At 38.1% G+C, this 21,579-nt stretch overlaps 1 protein-coding gene across 2 annotated transcripts; it reads right to left on the bottom strand.

Moving 5' to 3' along the window:
• Window positions 1-418: 418 nt before the first annotated feature.
• uba1 (ubiquitin-like modifier activating enzyme 1) lies at window positions 419-21,227 on the bottom strand. Of its 2 annotated transcripts, none has more exons than XM_052594119.1 (26): window positions 21,014-21,227; window positions 16,104-16,220; window positions 15,844-15,902; window positions 15,572-15,740; window positions 9,492-9,626; window positions 9,244-9,350; window positions 9,071-9,161; window positions 8,790-8,922; window positions 8,366-8,463; window positions 8,129-8,275; window positions 7,765-7,941; window positions 7,539-7,646; window positions 7,327-7,407; window positions 6,682-6,834; window positions 6,428-6,593; window positions 6,122-6,318; window positions 5,959-6,023; window positions 5,673-5,868; window positions 4,655-4,729; window positions 4,380-4,569; window positions 4,191-4,279; window positions 4,014-4,106; window positions 3,734-3,925; window positions 3,544-3,645; window positions 1,508-1,608; window positions 419-1,400 (listed from the first exon to the last, which is right to left on the bottom strand). In XM_052594119.1, the coding sequence occupies exons 2-26, from the start codon at window positions 16,218-16,220 to the stop codon at window positions 1,265-1,267; spliced, it is 3,177 nt and encodes a 1,058-aa protein (XP_052450079.1). In that variant the 5' UTR covers window positions 21,014-21,227; the 3' UTR covers window positions 419-1,264. The 2 variants fall into 2 exon arrangements, with proteins under 2 accessions (XP_052450079.1, XP_052450078.1); XM_052594118.1 differs by lacking the exon at window positions 21,014-21,227 and adding an exon at window positions 18,409-18,668.
• Between the last annotated feature and the right edge of the window lie 352 nt (window positions 21,228-21,579).

The raw sequence follows: 21,579 nt of genomic DNA, 5'->3' as shown, positions 1-21,579 counted from the left end.
GATCACTGTGTAACAGCCAAGCTGTAGTGAATTTAAATCAAAAAGGTTAATGTTAAGAAGTGGCCCATTTAAAGTGGAGTGACTCTCAGCACAGCGCATAAATGCAAATTTCTCCTCAAACCTCTATTATCTAGATTCAAAGCCTTGATCCAAAAAAACATTTGACCTAGACTACTCATTTCTACTATTATTGACAAAATATTAAAGATTATAACGTTTATATCCACTAACACCTAATATATTTAAATTGAGACCTTTCTTTCTATAAACAATGAAACACTCAAAGTTGAAAGTGTATGGTGCATCTTACCAACTGAAATATTCCTGACAGGCAGTCTGATTAATTGCAGATTCTTTTATTAACTTTATAGATACATTTTAAAAACAACCGTAGCAAAGAAAAGACAATAAAGCAAGAAAATGTTTTCAACTTTATTCACTAACACACTAAGTGCTCCCATTACAGAGTAAAATCACTTTTTTTTTACTGTAATGTTTTTTTTGTTTTGTTTTTGGAGTTTAAAGTAGAAAGAATACAGAATTTATGTTCTACAAGGTGTACACCAGAAAAAAATAAAAAATAAAAATGGGGGAGAAAAAAAAGGTTATGTGCAAGTTCCTGAACCCAACCCATGAAGAAGCCAGAGAGGCAAAGGGATGTTCCCACCGGGCTTACGGGAGAGCAGGAGTTCAGTAAGTGGACCAACTCGCTCCGAGACCTTGGCCAAAAAGAGCGCTTTAAGTTACATTTTAAGGTGACATCAAGCCAAGGCAGTGAATTGAAATGATTAAGCGAACATAACTGATTTTTCTCTTTTGTACTCCATTTTTTGGCATCAGTCAATATTTTACTTCAGAATACAAAGCAGTATGGTGCTGCCCACAAAAGTAACATGAGGACAGGAACGGAGACCGGTGTGAAGATGATGTAGAGGGAGGGAGTGACGAGTGGTGTACAGATAAATTCATACACTGAAGCTGTGCGTTACAACAACCAGGTCAAACAAGCTACAGCCAAAGATTCACATGCTCCCCATAATCCTAAACATTACCAGCCTGATTGATACATACCCTAGAGAGCTCGACCAATAGGGAAAGAGTGCTGTTTGAGAGATAATACTTTTAGGATTCAGTTATTGATTAAAATAAAAAAAAAATGGACTGTTTCTCTTTGGGCTTTCCAAACGTACTGATACTCCCCCATCCCCAGTGGGCCGCCCTCTCCTGCCTCTGACCAGTCCCCTTCCCTACCCCAATAACCCTCTCAGCGGATGGTGTATCTGACATAGGGGACCTCTACATCCTCTTCTGTCTCATCGTTGCAGCAGAGCTCAAAAACTAGTGCTTTAACATGCTTCCCCAGTTTCTTCTTGGACACCTTAGTCACGATCTCAGTCATCCTATGAAAATAGAGAGAGAAACTTAATTTTCTTCAATCTCATATGCCTCACTGCCACCTGTATGCTTAGAATGGAGTAAATCTTTGAAGATAGGAAAACCAACTCACGGTAGGTCCAGTCGTTCTTTAAGCTTGGCGGCAGGCATGAAGAAAGAGTAGAGCATGGAAACTCCCTGAGAGAGCATGGTGATCTCCAGTTTGTGTTCATTCTGAGGGAGCAACAGAGTGTCAACCATTAGCGCGCAAGGTCTAAGATCGAAAAGACATACATTTGTTTGTTTCTACAAGGGATGGACACAAATAGGGCATATTAAAAAAAAAGCTAATAATATTACTTCCCCATTACATTGAATATTAGTATTTATTTTAGTCAATTCATAAAATTAAATGGGGAAGGAAATGCATTAAATAGTCATGTGAAAAAGTTAGAAAACCCTACTGAATTCCATGCTTTTTCCAAAATCATAAAAAATAATAAAAATAAAACGTTTTGGTAATGGTATGGTTAACTTGGAACCACAACCGAGGTGGTACTGAAAAAAGTACCGGGTACTGTAGTTTAAACAGTGGAAAACTCCCCCAAAGTGAATCGCACCAAACTATACCGTGCAATGGAAAAGCGCCATAAGGGTGTCCTAACTTTTCCATTTTGGTTTTATTTTCATTAAATAAACAATTACACAAATAAATAATGCAATGTGTCATATGTAGTTCATCAGAAGTTTCAAATTTTAAGACCTGCCAAGCCGTTAAGATTTATTACAAATGTGTCAAATTGTCTAATGAAATTAATTCTACACATTTAACAATTAAATGGTCTAGAATATAAACCAAATAAAATATAAGACAAACATTCCTTTTATTTTTTTCAAGTGCTGTAAAACAGACCTTTTACAGTGTATAAATTAAAACATGGGTTAATAAACATCTTGATAGTATGATATTTATCAATACATTATATAATTATATTATGATGACTTCTTAGAACTAAAAATAGTCTTTAAAGAGATTTAACAAAGATTTCATATCTTTGCCCTCTTTGGCCTAAATATTTGCCACTTTTTTTTTTGTTACCTTGAAATTCTTAGTCTTTATAATAGGGAAATTAGTTAAGCTGTAATGCTCAGACAACTTCGTAAAAATAGTAAAAGCAACATGACAAAGAATTGTGATAAAATCGTGAATCATGTTTTTTCTAAAAAAACATCGTGATATTATATTTTTTCCCATATCGCCCACCCATACATGAGAGGGGCCTGTTTTTGTGACATCACGAAGACAGGCATCTGAGATCGGCTCGATTTAAGAAAGGGGTAAAGATTTAAGAAGATTAAATAAAATAAAACAATACTGGCTAGATTTTTAATCATTATAGGGTGGTTCTGCACACACACTGCCAGCACACATTTCAGTAAAAAACAACTTGTAAAAGTGCATGTAGCGTCATATGTTCAACCAAACCAATCAGAATGTTACTAAGGCCCAATCCCAATTCTATTTTATACCCCTTCCCCTTGTCCCTTGAAACAGAGTGTCAAGTGGTAGGGGATAAAACACAGACGAGAATACATGCAACTTCCATTTCTCTCTCTCTCTCTCTCTCTCTCTCTCTCTCTCGAATAGGCAATATTTGAGAAAATGGTTTAGCGATTTCTAATTATTGGAGGAATTAGCCCCCATCAATGTCTATGGCAGTTATCGCCCTGATCAGACATATGCTGTGTCACTATCATACAGTCTGTAATGATATGACGTTAGCAAATATTAGCGATTTTTTGCAAACATTTGAGTAACATGAGCGTTAATATGAACTCACAATTGAAGGTAACAAATCAAATGATTACTTTTCATTAAAATCTTTATGCCAAAAAAGCTTACATTTATGTGTCTTTGTTTGCTGTAGCAGCCATGTTGCCTTGAGAATTCATACCCCTTCGTTTGAAGTGTGGTCCCGAAAAATCTTTGTTTGAAGGGCTATCTGGCCCTTCCCCTTACCCTCCAACCAAAAGAGCATCGAGACACCCCTACCTCTTCACGTGAACGTGCGAAATGGATCGAGCAATTTATCTGCCGAGTACTAAAATAATTTTCAATGTCTACCACTAGTTTCTTCAAATTCATCAACAATGAGCATCAAGTATTACCTTGAAATAGTCCAAGAACTGTCGGAGTGTCATTTCTTCACCACTGGACTGAATGCCCTTCACCTCAAAGCGGTCCCAAAGCGTCCAATCAATCTCATAGTACTGCGGAAGAAAGCAAGTGTTAAAAGAGCTCATTCATATTCAAAAGGACACCAGCTCTGCTGCTGTAATGGACAATGCTGTTGGTTACCTTGTGCTTGGGAGCAGCTATGGGCTCAGAGAAGCCAAAGAAAGGCAGAGCAAGGTTCATGAAGCCGTTCTTGTAGGACTCAACCTTCTTGTGGCCCTGAATGATCTTCAGCAGCTCCAGACACACCAGACCCACCACGGCAGCTGTCGTTGTGGCGATTGCTGGAATGATTTTTCCAGCAATGAGTTTGCTCTGAAAGATGAAAAAGAAAGGTGAGGACATGCGAAGGGTGGGATTTGACTGCGAGAGGGTTAAGAAACCATTACACTGGGCCTCTCACCTTGTGTCTATCTGCAGGAGGAATGTCATAATTCTCTGCTCTTAGATTAGAAGCTGCTACAATGAAGTCCATATGAAAGTTTGTGTCATCGTCCTGAAGAAGGGAATATAATTAGCATTTTAACTGAAGTTCAAAAGCTCTAAATTCAGGAAATTGAGGTCGAGTTATAAGTGGTACCTTTTCAAACTCAATGGGACAGAGCTTGAATTGAGAAGACGCTTCAGGAGAAGGCAACAGTGTCTTCAGTTCTTCAAGCCTAGAGTCGTCTGAAAACAGACCAATAGTAAAATGAGCAATCAAGTTTCCTTTGTTCTGGCTTCACTGGAACAAAAAAGATGAGTTCAGCAACTCTTCATCTCCTCTTACCGATTGATGCACTGGCACTCTGCAGCTCCTGATCAGACACGTGGATCTTGACTCCTGATTTGGGTATGAACTCAGGCACTTTAATATCCTGCAGCAGCTTAGTCAGAGCAGAACGTTCAGTGGAGCCCGGCAGGCCATATGACTGGGCAAGCAAATTAGCTGCTGCCATAATGTAGTCCATGTGAAGATCCTACCAACCATAATATCAAGATCAAGCATTTTTTTATGACATGAAATTTCAAATCAAGACTTGTCTTTTCACAGTGAATACTCACGTTGTTAGTGCTGAATTCTAATGGATGGGGACATCTTTTTGGACCTGACCAGAATGGCGCCCCAGAACTTGTAAGCTAGACAGAAAGAGCAGGAAGACATTAAACTAAATGTTCAACACGGTTGGTATTAAATGGAAATTCACACTATTTTCTAAATACATTTTATTGATTTTTATGCATCAAAAAGTAATTGTATTTATAAACAGCAATTTTAATGTATTTTTTATAAATTAAGCCTCTGGTGCTCCTCACATGGCAGTAAAAAATAACCCCCTTTTTTTTCATTTGTGAATGTACAAGATTTACTTTAATAATGTTTTATATATAAATATATATAGTATTTTTAGGGGATTTTATGGCAGTTAATTATTTTTACCTAGTAGTTATAACCCATTACCTGCTAACCATTTTTTGAGCATAGACCTGAAAATATAATTTTAGCACAGACCTATGTTTGGTCTCTTTTTAAAAAGACAACACCTGGCAGATTACAGATTTTATATGAAATGCATATTTTCCAAAACGTGTTTTACTCCAAAACAACAAAATAGTAGCCATAAATCTAAGTTGTGTTCCAAACTTAAGGTTGATATTTCAAAAATTATATATTTAAAAAAAGACCGTGTTCTGGCACAGTACCAACTGTTATCACTAGATTAGAAATTAAATTCCCATTAGTTCTCAGTGGGAAAGTGGTCATTTTTGACAGTGAGGAATATAAGTGTGACTATTTTCAGAACCATTCAACCTTTTCAAATCATTTCCATGATTTTCCTGTTCACAAAGCAAGTGGCAAAAACGCAAGTTGATAAAGCAAGTTTTGTACAATTTTGATAAAAGTAAAAACTTTTAAAAACATTCAATTCAAATTTCAGTTAAAAAAACGACTGAATAGCACCAGTGGTTTACTATTTCCTGTTAGATATGAAAAAGGTGTCATGTGATTGACCCTTTATGGTTAATTTTATGTAAACACCATCCAATGATAGCTGATCAAATGAGAACAGAAAGGCCTCACCTGGTCTGGAGGGAAATTGTGCAGTAGCTGACGGATGTTGTTGTTATATTGACACTGAAAGTGGTTGCGGGCCCAGGCTACACAGTCATCCCAGCTGCGTGGGTAATCTGTCACCAGGCTCTTGTATACTGCCTCCACCACCTCCAACGGCTGCGCTCCAGGGAGCTTCAGTGTGCGCTCCATAAACTTCGGGTCTCTGGGGAGGAATGAAAACATTACATTTTAAACCGGCTGACAGCACCATGCGTGGAAAATGTACAGGTTGTTTAGGTTGACCAGAACTTACGTCAGATACTGCATGGCGTTTTCAACAGGCTGTTTGAAAAGACCCTCAAACTCGTCACGAGCCCACTAAGAAAGCAGGTGGGTAAACAGTCAGTTTAGGTCAATCAAGGTATGCAAGGCTTAAGACACCAGAAGTTCACCACAAAGAAAGTTTGAAAAGTTACCTGAAGGGTGTGCTCGATTGCATTAGGGAAGTTTTTGAGCGTGCAGATAGGAATGGACTTCTCTGGAGGATCCTGGCTGGAGCTGTACGACTCTGTTAGGAAGGGAATGACCACCTGCACGTTCCCTTTGGTGCCGAGAGTACCAGACTCCAGCAATGGCTTACGGTAGTACACACACCTCCGGTCCATATACATACCTGGAAAAGCAAAGCATGAAGAGTTGATTTCTCCAAATAGTTTTTTGATTGTTACATTTTGAAGTGACCTATATGACCAGCCACTTTGCTTTCTAAAACTTTTACTTACGGGCATCTACATTGTCAAGAGCATTTGCCACTCCATCAAGGCTTTCAAAGAAGTCATCATCATAGACCTTCTCAGTCTCAGGCCCTACACGGTTCTGATGGCCCGTGATGCGGACTGATGGGTTCATCAGCTTCACAGCAGCAGCAGCGGTCTCGCTCTTCATCTTCTGCTCAGAGGAACAACAAACTCATCAGCAACCAATCGAGAAAGACATAAAATTCCTTCCTTCTCTAGTCTGTGTCAGTCAATCTTACCGTAACGTCCCAAGGCCTAAAGAGGAACTGTCGATTGAGATTGGATTTCTCTATAGTGTCCATGTCAGTAACTATGACCTCTCCTTCACCGCTGGCCAAGCCCATCATAGCAAAGTTCTTCAGCAGCTCACAACCAATAGCTCCAGCACCAACCTGAACACAGGAAACAAGTCACTAAAATCAACACTCAAGACTAAATCAGTGTTACTTTAGTACACTTTATTAATTATTATAGTTTTCAGAATTTTAAATTAGCTTTATTTTAGTAGATTTAATACATTTGTCATTATTAGTTTATAAATAGCTTAATTTTATTCAGTTAGTAATTTTAGTACTTCAACTTACACTAATTGCAGTCAGTCAGAAAGGCAACATCTCATTTTCATTAACATTTCTCATCCAATATTAAGATTTTACTTCAGTTAAAAAGGTATTTTATAGCTTTATTTTTCAATAACCCTGGACTAAAGGCGAAACAAACTTGGTTAGAACAGTTAATACTTGCAGCATAAATATGATTCAAAGAAGCTTTATTTTTATTGGCTCATTAAAACTTCAAGGGAAAACGCAAGCAGTGTGCAACTGCATAATTGGCATGGCGTAATCAACTCCCATTTTGATAAATGGCCAGTTTCAGCTCCTCACCAGAAAATATCGCTGTTTGGCTAACAGCTCCTGCAGCTTGGACCCAAAAACAGCAATCTGGCCATCATAGCGGCAGTTCCTCTACAGAAAACGGATGAATACATTATTCTTTGCAATCAACCAACACTCTTTTGGGTGAGATGCATGTAGCTCCACTAGCATCAAACAAATACTGAAACGCATAAATAGACAATGGTGCAAGAAGCACTCACAGGTGCACACTCTTCCTCTGTCAGAACAGCATCTTCAGCCTCAGGTAAGCACTCCACAGCATCAAAATACAGCCACTGCATGATGGGCATAAACTTCCCTGTGCAAGCCTGAAAAAGAAGAAAGAAGCAATATATAACAGACCATGACAGAGGAGCCTAATGCAACACGTCACTCATAAATCTCATTGATTTCAAACTCAAAGGAAATGATGGAAGGCCATATTACTTTTAGAACCTCCTGGGCAGCAAGCCCTCCAATAAAGGCATTGATGGGTGCCAGGTCTCCGGCAGCCATGCAGGACAGTTTTTTGATGATTGCCTGGTCCAGCTGCTCTTGCTTGGCAGATCCTGTCTGCGCAGCATTCGCCTCTTCAGCCAGAGCCACAAGCTCATCCGCATCAGACTGCAGCAGTACGGAGAGAGAAAGAAATAGTTGCTGAGTCACTGAGACTGATGTCCACAGCTCAGCATTCATATACCATTAAATAGAACACCGTGTAATGGATGAGGCATTACATTTCTTGGCCAGAATAAGCTTGGAAGTGGATTGGACCTCATGCACAAATCTAACAACTAGCAAAAGTGTTCACCTGATTCCAGGGCTTCGGCAGACGACTGTGCTTTTTCTCAAATGCATGCAGCGCCTGAAAGCCTATGTGCAGCTGGCCTGGACGATCAAATTTGGCAAAATCAGTCAGCAGGAACTCTGGTTCGGCCATGGAAGAGGACAAGGATTTCTGATCGAAGACAGAAGTGTGCATATGTAATCCACTTTTTCACTTTACAAGAGTAATATAATGTTAGCCTCAGCATGGGCGTCAACTTACAAAGGCAACTTTCTTGGGCATCTTGACTTGTGTGACAATACCACCTCTCACATAGTCCGAGAATGAGCTGGTGTCACAGATGCTGAAGGTGTAAGGACCTGATGGGAGAGGACATCACAGTCACAAAACAGCCTACAGACTGACCTTCAAATCGTGTATCAGGAAAAACCTTCTTAAACGGTAACAAGTTCAGTGCTTTGGCCTCTGAGACCAGGAACTCATTTCAGGGATCCTACACATTTTCCATTTCTGGAAAACTCCTGGAATTCTGAAATGTAATTATATTTACTTGCTTATTGGAGTCAAAAAGCTTGAGAATCACTAATCTAGCATGTTTTTATTCTGAAGGACCCTGGGCTAACAACAGACTAAAAGCTGGGTGGTTGCTGGGTCGGTTTAAATTAGAAAACCTATGATAACTCACCCAGTGTCTTGATCTCTATTGGTTCACAGCCATTGAGCTCGGTCATGCCCTGCACTTCTGTGAAAGTGACGAAATCTCCGCTCTCAAATCCATGCCGTGCTTCATCCAGACATGTTACCACACCAGCACTGTCCTTTAAACACACACAACACAAACGGAGCAAAATGTTTAGACAGCCAGTGTAACAATGTGACACTTCTTTCATTCTGACTACCGTAAACGAGGTTTAAATGGTACCATCACACAGTATAATTTGGTTTTATTGGTTTAAAAGTTTTTACCTTTGTGATCATTGAGATCATGGCGCTCAGCGGCTGCTCTCCATTGGTGTCAAACACCGTCATTTCCTCCCCAAAATCACAGAATAATTGCCTATTGAGAAACAGAAATTACATGAGAATAATAACACCAGAAAAAAATTATTACTCAACATTAACTAAGAAAAGTATTCTACCCAAACAGCCCACGCGTGTCTGCCACGATCAACTTAATGCCGTTACTATGGCAGAAGTCACCGAGGCGTATCTGCTCATCGAGGCTAGAGTTGGTGAGCACAACAACCTGGTCAAACACACAAACACCTGTTAGCGGAGTATTTAAATGCATTAAACTTGAACTAATGCAAAGTTCTGTATGTATGTGGGAATTTAGTCCATGTGTTGAGCTTATGGATGTAGTCCAGAGGAGCCATAAAGCTAGTACCTGAAACTTGGTCAGGAATTCGTTGTTGAGGGCGCCAGTGTAGGAGGTTACAGGCACATAGCTGTTGAGTTCGGCCAGTCGAGTCTGACTGACCTCTGCACGGTTCTTCCCAAGATCCTCCTCACGCAGGTAAAACTAAGACAAGAAACACTATTATTTATTATTACTACAACTAGTACTTTTAACAAAACATTTCTTTTTTTTTTTTGTCCACTGAATGTTGTTATATGTCTTAATTTGTTAATATACACAAGTTTTTGAAAGAAGTGTCCTATGATCACCAAATCTGCATTTATTTAATAAAAATAGTAATATTGTGAAATATTACTACAACTTCAATATCTCCATTTTAAAACAATTTAAAAAGACATTTATTCCAAAGCTTGAATTTCTGCATCATTACGTTAGTTTTCAGTGTCACATGATCCTTCAGAAATCATTAAAAAATGCTGATAAGCAACATTCATCATGTCGTAAACATCTGTACGGTTTAATATTTTTGTGGGAACCATGAAACACTTTTCTCTGGATTGTTGGATTAATAGAAAGTTGGAAAAAAAAACTGCATTTATTTTAAATGATGAAGACTGCTGCGACTCCATTTTCTTTACACCTAGCTGGCCGTTTTCTTCTTATATAATGTCTTTATACAGATATATCAGAGGCCGTTTAATACTTTATTCGCAGAGTTAAATGTTACAAATCACAAAAATATTTTATCTAAGTTTTGTGGTGTTTTTTTTCTAGTATTAATCTTTTCTTTGGCTGCACTAATGGTATGTGTTGTGTCCGGAACTCTCCATGTGGATCAGTTGTGGATCTCATGATGAGGTGAGGGCCTGGGGATTTCCTGTGGATATTAATGCTCCAATGCACGATATTTCTACACTGTTTGGTGGAGATTTTACAAGATCTACCACGGCTCCAGCGACTACACTCAACATCTTCACATGTCATAATCCTGTGGTAAGAAAGCAGACTGTATATAGAATGTTTCAGACAGTAAATCACCCGTAGGTTTTGTGGGACCCCAATGTGAAACCGAGAGGACTTATTGGTAGAGATTTGAATATTAGGAGGATTGTCTCAAAGAACAAACACTTGTCTCATTTACTATCCAATTCAAATTTGGACTTCCTTTGCATATCTAAAACTTGGTTGCAAGAGTTATCTAACAAGTGATTTTATGATGCCTGGATATCAATGTTTTAGACGTGATAGATCCTCAGGAAGGTGAGGGGGAGTGTTAATATATGTGAGAAATGGTTTTAAGTGTGAACATCTTGTGTTTAACTCCGTTAACAACTTTGAGTTCGTAGGGCTAAAAATAATTATGTCTCCTCAAAAATCCTTGTGTGTTTATAGACCCCTCAGTAAATTTTATATTTTATAAACAATTTACAGAAATTAGGGATGCAATCAAAGAAATAATTATTATGGGTGATTTTAACTTGAACTGGGAGGACAAACTAAAGAGAAAAAAACCTGAAAACTATTGCAGATAAATCTCTTTTAAATCAGGTAATCAAAGGACCCACAAGAACTGCTAAATCATCTTAGACACAGTTAGACCTTATATTCACAAACATACCTGAAAGGAGTTAGAATTTGATCACTGTGGCATCTGATAACAATTTAACATTAGTTGCTCATAAACTGACCAAAAACAGGATGTAGAGTATGGTTGTAACACTTCTCAATAGTACTAATTCTGTAAGTGTTAAATTCACTATAAAAGTTCAGAAAAAAAAAAAACCCAAGCATAAAAATAATCTAACTTGGTTTAACGAGAACTTAAGCTCATAGAGAACAGGGACTCTGCATTAAAGATAGCTATTGAGCCAGGAAGGGATATCGACAGGCTTTGTTATAAAAGACTGTGGAACAAAGTTATTTGAGAACCGAGAGCAGCTAAATCAAATTATCTTCACCAAATGAACGAGGCAAAAGGAAACCGTAAATTGATTTGGAAAAATGTCAATAGCCTTTTACAGGAGATAAATTATCCATGAGATCTTAAGATCAAAGTTCAAGGAAATTTTATTCTAGATTACTCCGTCGTATTCCAAAAAGGGAAAGAAATATTTTATCGTCTGATGTTGACAGCCATGGTTTTAACCTAGCCATGACTAATATTACACAGGTTAACAAAGTTATCAGCTTATTAAGACATACTAAATGTAGGGATGTCCATCAATTTGACATTAAATTTCTCAAAACTCAAAGATAGTGTAGCTCCTGTTATTTCAAATTTAATTAATTTATCATTTGAATACAGTGTTTTTCATATTGCATGGCTGCAAGCCATTGTTTCTCCTGTTTTTTAATTTGGGGATCATTTCAATGTTAGCAACTACAGAACTTTCAGAATACTGCCAGCAGTCTCAAAGTTTGCAGAAAAGGGAGTTCTTGAACAACTGACATCTTAACTTAATACAGCTAAGCTCGGTTCACACTGTATGCAATCTGGTTTCAGAGTAAATCTTTCTACTTAAACGGCTACTTTACATTTAACAGAGCAAATAAAATCTAGGCTTGATAAAGGTGGAACAGTTGATGCTATATTTTTATCTGAGAGAAGGTCGTTAAAATCGATTTCTTATTTTCATTTTCTAAACTTGTGTTGATTGATTCGTGCAATAGATTTTCGAACATAAAGTGACAGTCGACATGGTCACGGTTTTAGACAAGAGAGTAGAAGGGATGGGAAACTATCTGGGCACAGTTTCCAGAACTTCGTGCCAAGTTAAAGCTGCTCGGTGTCGAGCTGTTTTAATGAATTTTTTTTAGATGTATTATGGTGCCCGAACCCGTATGACTTTGAACAGTGACCGCAAACATTTAGTTTACTGCAGCCGCAGCCATCATTACCAAGCATGAACAGTCTCTGACAGGACTCTGACAGAGAATGAGAGAAGAAGCGAACGCACAGGCCACAGTGTGACATCCGTGTAAACAAAGATGACGTCAAGGGTTTTTTTCAAATTAAAGAAGATAGCCTTCATTTTTATGTAGGCCAAGGCAATTTATATATTTACAATACTTACTTGAATATAATTAATATACTACTTGGACTAAAAGCAAAAAAAAAAAAAAAAAATTGAGTCGGTGCTAAATTGACAGGGTCGGTCGGGTTACGGCTGAGAAGAACGATGAAAATACAGTTCAGGGTAAGCTGTGCAGCGCCAAGCTTTCACACAAATCTACAACAAATACAATGCGCTATCATCTAAAATTTGTACATAAAATATCTGGCGATAACAGAGCGGCGACTCGGACGAGCATTTTAATCACTTGTCGTAAGACCTAAATGCAACACAGGCAGAATCGAGAAGACGACAAAGCTATTCGCTGAAATGGTGGTGAAAGATTTGCTGCCCATTAGTTTCAGGGACGGAGAAGGTTTACTTGTCCAGTGAACCTGGCTGTTCCTGCAACATCTGTTCCAGCGGAGCGAATTTATTCCACTAAATGTGAACAGGCTGCGCACTCGGCTCTCATCGGAGCACGTAGACTGACTTATCTTTTTGAATAGACATTTGAATGTTTCACCAGTCGTAGTAAATATAATATCCATTTTTTTTTTAATATTATTATTTTAGTTTTGAGTTTTAGCCATAGTTAAAATATCTAGGCTATTTGGTCTCTGTTTTATACCTTATAATAGTTGTTTGGTTAAACTTGGTGAACTTTTTTCTTATCTTTTAAAAACTAAGTTTCACCGCTGGATCAAAATATGCTGCTAAAGTTATAATGGAAGACTGTGTGTTCATTTTTAAATCACAGACAAATAATGAAATTGTCTTTATAAAATAAAAATGCACTGGATATAGGCTATTTGTAGCCTAATTACATTAAACATTTGTAGAGATGACGAAAATCAAAATTATTTGTTTGTCATAGTTTTTATCTTAAATATATTTTAAATCTCATTCAATTATTTAGCAATAATCAGTGATTTCCATGCTGTTAAATAATATTTAAATATTTTGGTTGATCAGAAAGTGCAAATTGAATACAAAATATTAAATATTAAAATACATTAAAAAAATAAAGATAGTGACACTAATGTGAAGTAATTGTACTTTCGTGTTTGTAAAGCACAATCCGATCGAGTTACACTTTCGGTCAAGTTCACATCTGCATCTGCGAATTTTTTTCAGATAAAAGTTGCAAGAGCTAGTCTACATCTGATTAATTAACATGAAATCGATTAACATGCTGAAATCGCTGCCTATCAGTGATTCGTTTCATGCTCATATAAGCAATGCCCCATAATGATATTGCTCTTAAATGTTTTATTTTTCTATTATTATTGATATTTTATTACTGATGTTATAATTATGCAGCCAAGCTTTTTTTCCCGTCATATCTGTGGGCATAATTCAATTCATATGGCTTCGAAAAACACGCAGGTTTATGGAAAATAAAACTTTACTTATAAATAAAACTTAATTACAACTATTACACTTAATAACATAGATGAAAATATAGCACAAATCTGCCATACATTTATAATGAGAACTTTATAGGAATCTATAGTAAAATCTGTCCTTGCCCATCTTTCAGCGCGCTGTCATTAAAACGCATCAGAGGGAGCTCGCGCTCGCTCTCTCTTTCTGTCTAACGCATAACTTAGCATCCTATTGTGCTGATACAAGTTTTAATGTTACGTCTGTATTTCAGTTATCTGATTTATCATAGGATGTGTCATAGAATTAGCTTCCGTTTATTGGTATAGGCTACTCTTCACCTCAGGCAGATATTTCTTGCTCCTTTATTAATAACATTGCTTGATCATAATCATAATCTAACCTGTCCTAATCATGTGTTCATGTTTTCATAGATTTTCATGTCAGATTTTTTATTTTTTTTTCATTTTCATAATCTTCAGATTTTTTCATTATATACATTATGACCATGCCCCGCCCCCCGCATAAGCCCCACCCCCGATTAATCGTTTAATCATTTTTGAAACCTATCAATGATCGAAATGAGAAATTTCCCAAAATGCCCATCCCTAGTTATTACTGCAGATTGCATATTCAGTCCATGGTTAGCCTAACCCCTCTGCTCGTATCACGGGTGGATTTCCCTCACTACATGAGTGAGAGAGTGCTGCTGGCATGTGCAGTTTTATGTGAACACAACTGGATGCTTTCCCTCTCTCTCAAATATTGTAAGTGCGCGTTATGCAGTGGGCACTGACTGGCAAAAACATAAATCTGCATCTATGGCATGGATGACGAAACCTCGTCAGAGCCATAATGCAGCACAGAAGTGTTGCCGCATGTCTACATTTGAAATAACAAACCTGAGCACACAAAAGAGGCAATGTTACAGCTACTTTTTCCCTGCATGTCATGTGTACGGGGCTCCGTTTTTATGATGAGACGAGTGTAAGTTTCAAGTCTAAGAATAAAAGGATTAATTTACTTAGCTTTTAAAACTAACTTGTGTGTTGTTTTCTAACAGTTTGGAGTTGAATAAAGACAGAAAACTTGCCCTTAACCTTTTCACAGGCATTTAGTTTTCACAGTTAGACAGGTATCATGATGTATCATCATAGAACTGTTCAGCAATATATTGATTATGGAATAATCACTGTATCATGATATTATCGTTATCATAAGCCATGTATTGTGACTCATATCGTATCGTGAGATAACCCTGTGATTCCCACCCTCTGTATTTGTTGTCTTTTTTTTTCTTTTTTTTTACCTATGATTACCAGCCAAGGGACCGCAGATGAAAACAAGCCATTAGCTAAATTCGGTACAAAGCAAGAAATGGAATCATTTGTTAAATTTGTGCATGGTCCCTTTTATGTAAATGTAAATAAAATAGACATCTTTTGCAACATTCCTTTTACTTTATCTTACTGAACCCAAACAGGTCTTACTGCACCCAAATAGGACAGTAATGTAATTAACCTCTTGTTTGATTCACCAAATGTGGATTTTGACTATTCTATTGTTTATGCTATTTTACGGTACCTTTAAATTGCACAAGATTAGCAGCAATTGCTATGTTTTGCATCCACACACACTTATGGTTATGACTCATGGCCAACCACTGACCTGTGAAGAAAGGTCCTTCCACTCAGCAACGCCCTGGTCATGCAGGGTAACACTCTTGACTCCACCCAGAATGACATTCTTGGCTATCTCTACACCCAAACCTCGCAGCCCTGAGATCAGAACACTGGAGCTCTGCATGCGCTTCATAGCCTCATGGCCCAGTACGTACCTGAGAGACACATACTAAATTTAACAACTACTCGTGTGACCTCTTATTTGCTCATTAAGAACATTCTAAGGATACATCAAACTGAAATGAAGGCCAAACTCACAGCTGTCTGGAGTACAAGCCCTCATCGATCTCAGCATCATTTCCATTCTTAGCCATGCCCTGCAGAGACCAAAACCACAGTTAACAGACTATAAATAGACGAGCATAACTTATGAAACTGGCTGCCTTTCAACAACCAGGCACAGTAAAGAATGAAGATTATATTCACAAAATATGCAAATACACATACTAGATCAGATTATCTAGATGTTCCCATTATATGCAAACAAGCTAGTTCTGAAAAGCTTGACTTGAACCTACGTTAGCTGGTGTGTGAGACAGTTCGGTTCTGACAGAGTTAGAGGAGGAGCAGTGGGATCCCGTCTTCGTCTCTGATCCTGACACGCGACGCTTCTTGGACAGCGGCGAGCTGGACATCTACAAGAGATGAAAGAAAACTCAACCTCAGTATTTTTCAGATATTATATATAATATTATGGGTTTGGAGCGCATAAAGATTGATACACAAACAATGCAGATCATGTAAAATCTACAGAGAAAATAAAAAACATCATCTTACAGGTCACTTCGTTTTGGTGGAATGAGTTTCCCAAATGAAACAAACCAATTATCATCTTAGTGCATTTTCATGCTATTTGCTCTTGGACTTGGCAAAAGCTCATGTGTTATTTCCACAGACAAATAGAAAGCAGTGGTGCAAATGAACAATAATAGCAACATCCAGATGGTTTGAATACATTATTTAATGTGCAAGCACCTAGCCAAAAATAGCTCTACTAATTGCATGTTTTAAAATCTTGATATAAAGCCAACATGGAACAAAAGAGCACAAGGTGTTTTTTTATAGATTTCATCTTTGTAAACCAACATGTAATGTCCATTCAGAAGAATGTTGAAATATGGCCTTATATCCATAAATGGTTATTTCAGCACTGGACAGTTCCTTTAAGAGTAAAAACTAAATAAAATCGATCATACCAGCAATGCAGCCAATTGAGCACCGTTCTAAAGGGCACAAAGAAATATATTCTATAAAACCAAGGCTAGTTATTATAAGACTACTCATATTTAGCAAATAATTTCATTTAAATTAGATTTTACTAAGAAAAAAATCAAATGAACGGGAGCGCACCAGGCTACAATCAGATCACTTATGTGTGGAATAAAAACAATAAGGTTTGTCTTTCCACAGCACAAGGACAGCCTGATTTCTGCCGCAGGACGAAGCGCTTTGGCTATAAATAGCTGGCGGACAGAAGCGTTGTGTTTATGGTGAACGGCCCGTGCATTTTCTGGATCAACCAATCGGTCTTAATAAAACTGCTGATTCATTAAAACAAAACTGCAGTGAATGCCACATCCCAAGACCAGTCCGTGCAGTGTTTCCACAACACAAACTTAATACAATCTTATGACGGTTTCCATTAATTCATATTTCATGTATCATGTTAGTATATTTCATTAATAAAGCACTGAATGACGTTCAGTTCAATATTTAAGACATACGAAGACTTGCTTTACTGAAACGAAACTCTTTAACGCTCTTTAAGCAGCATAGAGTTCAACGGCCCTGGAAAGACAGCGTAGATTCTAGACTGACTACAAACAAAACTCGCCAGCTGCGCACGAGCTGCAATTCCGCATACAATCGTGCCGTTCTGAACAGAATTCTCGTGATTTAATGAATTAAATTAGAACATGTAAACACAATTTGTGTTGTTCTAAACATATATGGTGACTCCTGTGCTACATAAAAAGAGTTTACAGTCAGAAACTGACAGCATCATTCATCATTCACTCAGGTTTTCCACACAATGACTGAGGCTGTCATTCTGCCTGACAACAACTTTTTTGTTCCACCAAAGTCAGTCAGTCACACGTTTAGAACACGATAATGAACTGTAATGTTTAATAAAAGCAAAATAATGCCCACAAATTCCATTAGTGTACAGATGGCTAAGTACATACTTAATATATTGACACACCAAGATATGAGAAAATTAGCATATGGGTGTACAATGAGCTGATTGAGATGCCCACCCTCTGATCTGAACCAAGCGAAACCGAAACATGAACAAATCTGTGCGTGGCATAAGCAAAAAATAACATACAAGCTCTATTATCTCGTAAAGATCAACGATTAACGTTACACCTGCTTGGTAAATGTAGATAATTCACTTCCGTTTCGACGAAAGAGACACACAAAAATCATCCGCAGTACGTCAGGACATCAAATGTTCAATTCAGTGAACACGCGAAGCAGGTAGCGTAATTTAACGCTAATCAGATTTGACAAATTAATTTAACCGGATGATCACTTAGCAGGGAGCACGAGGGGATTCTTAGACAACTAGCTTGCTAGCCTGCTACATGCTTTGCAATTGTAGGTTAAGGCAGTTTACTGAGCCTGAGGCCTAGCTCACTTGTACCAAGTTAGCATGCTAACCAGTGAATGAAAGAACTCGGCGCCTGTATAAACACAACGACCTGGTCCATGCCGATCAGCCAGCACGTTATTATAAGAGCATAGGCGGGGAAATACACGCGATAAAGAGCTATCCGAGCGGACAGCTGCTTGCACCAAGTGCAATCGTTTGCCTCTTACCAATAATCCTTCTCAGTCCACTCTCTGTGTCAGCAAACCGCTCCTCGTGTGAAACTAACTTAGATGGTGCGGATTGCGGGCTGATGTAGATGCGAGGAGAAAACGGACAGCAACAGCACGAACAGCAGGGTGAGATGCTGTGAGTAAAGCCCCTATACTATCCTGCCGAGTCACTGTCGTTCAGTCTGCTGCCTGTCTGTGTCGCGTTTCTGGGTTGGTTTGAACGGAACAAAACCAAAATGGCAGCTGTGACACAGAGGCGGAGCTGCTCGGATAAAGAGGAACAGGAAAAGGTGGTCTGGACAAGACTGCTGCAATCATCAACAGGCGCCCATTGGCTGCCCTACCTATGACTTTACGGAAAACCCACCCACTTGTGCATATGCCGGGACTTCAGGCTTCTGTAATTGATATTCAGTTGTGCTCATTGAACTGAACCACCTTATCTATTGTCATGAGGCTGTGGATAAAGAACTGGACACATGCTGTAGAAGCCAACAATGAAAATTGCCCTAATTTTCTTCCTCACTATGACACTCCGTACCTGTATGACTTTGAATTTGATTTTTTTTTGTGCAACATAAAATTTTAAAAACAGGGTTTTTCTTTTTCATTCAGTGTTTGTCCATGGCAACCAAAACTTTTTGGTTGCCAATTTTCTTACAAATATTTTGTGTTCTTCAGAAAAAAAGGCAAACATTTTTGGAACGCTTTGAAGGGTGAAGAAATGATGAGTTTTTATTTTGTGCGAACTTTTTCTTTAAATGATTTTATGTCTTGTACCATTTACATATGAGATACAAATGATACTGAAAATAAAAGCATGCAAGAATTTATTATTATTTATTATGTATTATTTGAGTCCTAATATGTAGAAAAATGTTTTCTGAGATATTTAATGTCTCTGTCCATAGCTATAAAGCTATAGCTACATGACAACAATACAATTACAATCTTGTTGAGGGTGGATGTTAATGCATTCGGTCTACAATTCTCAATTTATACACCATTTTGCTATACATTGTCATACATGTATATCAGTGGCACTTTACGCTACAGAAATGTAAAGATACGATTAGTTTACAATTAACCACCAAAACTAAATGTTCATATGGGTTTGGTAATAACAATGTGAATATGTACTACTAATCAAAGGAAAGGGCACAAACGACCTCAAGTCAGATCAGACAAGCAGAATTATAGTAATCACAGTACATTATGACATGCAAAACATTTTGGCAATAAATAATCATGCAGATCTGTATAATTTTTGTAAAGGCTGAATTGCTGAAGTGCTAATTTGATAACTTAGAAATCATTTACCAAAACAACATTAAAGCAGATGCTATTCTTATTCATAACATGAAAAAACCCATACAACCTGCTAGTTGACAGCTAACTCTCTTAAGTAGGTCGCAACTATTTTACTAAGGAGCAGACATACTCGACATAAACCATTTGGGTAAAATGTGTCACCCTTGCAGATGGTAATTTAATATAAAACCATAACAAAACCATTAAATAACAGCCTGCAGAAACACTGAACATCCATACACATGATGCATACATATAAGCACTGAAGAATTGCCTCATTTATTTACATAGAGCAGTTTACATACCCTAAAGCAACAAACCATGTAAAACTATTCCTTTCAAAAGCAATGACTGCTAAAATGAGGGGTTATGCATGGGCTTTCTCGAAAATGAGAGGAATAAGCGTTGGGGGATGGGGTGATACTTGTGACAAAGGCCCAAGTGGGCCGCTTATTCTCGCATATGGTGCATACAAGAAGCAAATGTTCCCTGTGTGAGTTACCTTTAAAGCAAGTACAAATAATGTCAACACCCCCCAACGCATCCTTCTGTCGCTCACGCACCTGCACTTGATAGTCAACACCTCACTGTCCAAGTGAGCCAGTTACCTCGCTGCAAAACATCCTCTTAAGAGGTGTTTCACATAGCAAGTTACAAGCTTACTAATGAGGGATCGTGAGGTTTAAAGAAGCTACAGTTTACATTATAGCAAATCGATGCTAACAATGCAGGTTTAGGTTTTATGATCAGTGATCTAAGCGAAGAAACAAAGCGCTGACAAGTTTGATTCAGTATTTGCTCTATTTTTCCTAGGGCGAATTTTGAGATACTTTTAAAAGACTGCAATCTGAGCAATTGTGCAATTATGTGGGCAGTCAGATTATCTTGCTATCTTTCCAGGCTAGCTTTCAGGGAAACGATGCGAGGACGTTTTGCAATAACGTTAGCCTGCAAAAACGAAGCTTGTTAGCTTAGCGCAACCTTCTTGCAAAGCTTGAAGGAAATCTGAAAAATAGCCCAAACCATATGACGGGAGAACTAGCCAACTTTTCCGCAAGAATGAGTTGGTTTCTTTTATCCCCGGCTCGTGATGCGCGCATAGGGCACATTGTCTCGCGCATGCCGTTAGCTGGTTGTTCCTAAAGTGGCCAGTTGAAATTTACAGGCAAATTGTTGCGCCTGGTTAGCTGACTTCAGCGGTACAAACTTGGCTTTGGCAAGCTGTGACTGTGTTCTTGTGGAGACGTTAGCTAGTTAGCATTAGCTAGACACATAAGTATGCAGAACTCACCACATCCGATATTACTTGGCCTCTCCACGGTACTGGATATAGAAATACCTCGCGGGCAAAAGATAAATAACAAAATGGTCAACTCAAACCGTTTCTGTAACTTTATCCCTGGAAGTGGCGGGAGCTACGTGACTTTCCAGTGTGAGGGGAGGCTGGACGGTTGCCTGACCGGCTATTCCCTGCACCGTTAACAGTTCAGCAAGTATTCTTCAGTTCAGGAGCGTAGAACCAACATGTGCAGAGTTTGAGTTCAGACAGTGCTATAATTCAAGATACAGGGAAATAATTCAAACTTGTGTTTATATTTAACCGTCATATACATTAAATGCGTTGACGATCAAATGTTTAACGTTTACAATTATATTTTAGAACAAACGTAGTTTGGTAATAATTAAAAACCTTTTTGTATTTTGTCAAAACCATTATTTTACAATTGTCATCCCCCCCACCGAATTACAAAATAGACTCGCCCAAAGCTTGGGTTGCGCTGTGCTCTATGGTAGACGTAGTTTTTATGCGTGGAAATGTGCGTGAAGTTGCTTTTAGATAGAACGTGGATTTTTATG

The sequence above is a fragment of the Carassius gibelio genome, chromosome B23 (genome assembly GCF_023724105.1).
Source record: "Carassius gibelio isolate Cgi1373 ecotype wild population from Czech Republic chromosome B23, carGib1.2-hapl.c, whole genome shotgun sequence".
Taxonomy (NCBI): domain Eukaryota; kingdom Metazoa; phylum Chordata; class Actinopteri; order Cypriniformes; family Cyprinidae; genus Carassius; species Carassius gibelio.
The sequence above is the reverse complement of the archived record's forward strand: the minus strand, read 5'-3'. Positions and strand labels throughout refer to the sequence as shown.

What these genes read in the sequence shown, in the direction of transcription:
- uba1 (XM_052594119.1), bottom strand. Translation starts at nt 16,220, where the DNA reads ATGTCCAGCTCGCCGCTGTCCAAGAAGCGTCGCGTGTCAGGATCAGAG. An exon ending in GACACGCGTGGGCTGTTTGG is followed by an intron (nt 9,162 to 9,243) that starts GTAGAATACTTT and finishes GTTTCTCAATAG; the next exon opens with GCAATTATTCTGTGATTTTG. An exon ending in CTGCCCAGGAGGTTCTAAAA is followed by an intron (nt 7,647 to 7,764) that starts GTAATATGGCCT and finishes CTTCTTTTTCAG; the next exon opens with GCTTGCACAGGGAAGTTTAT.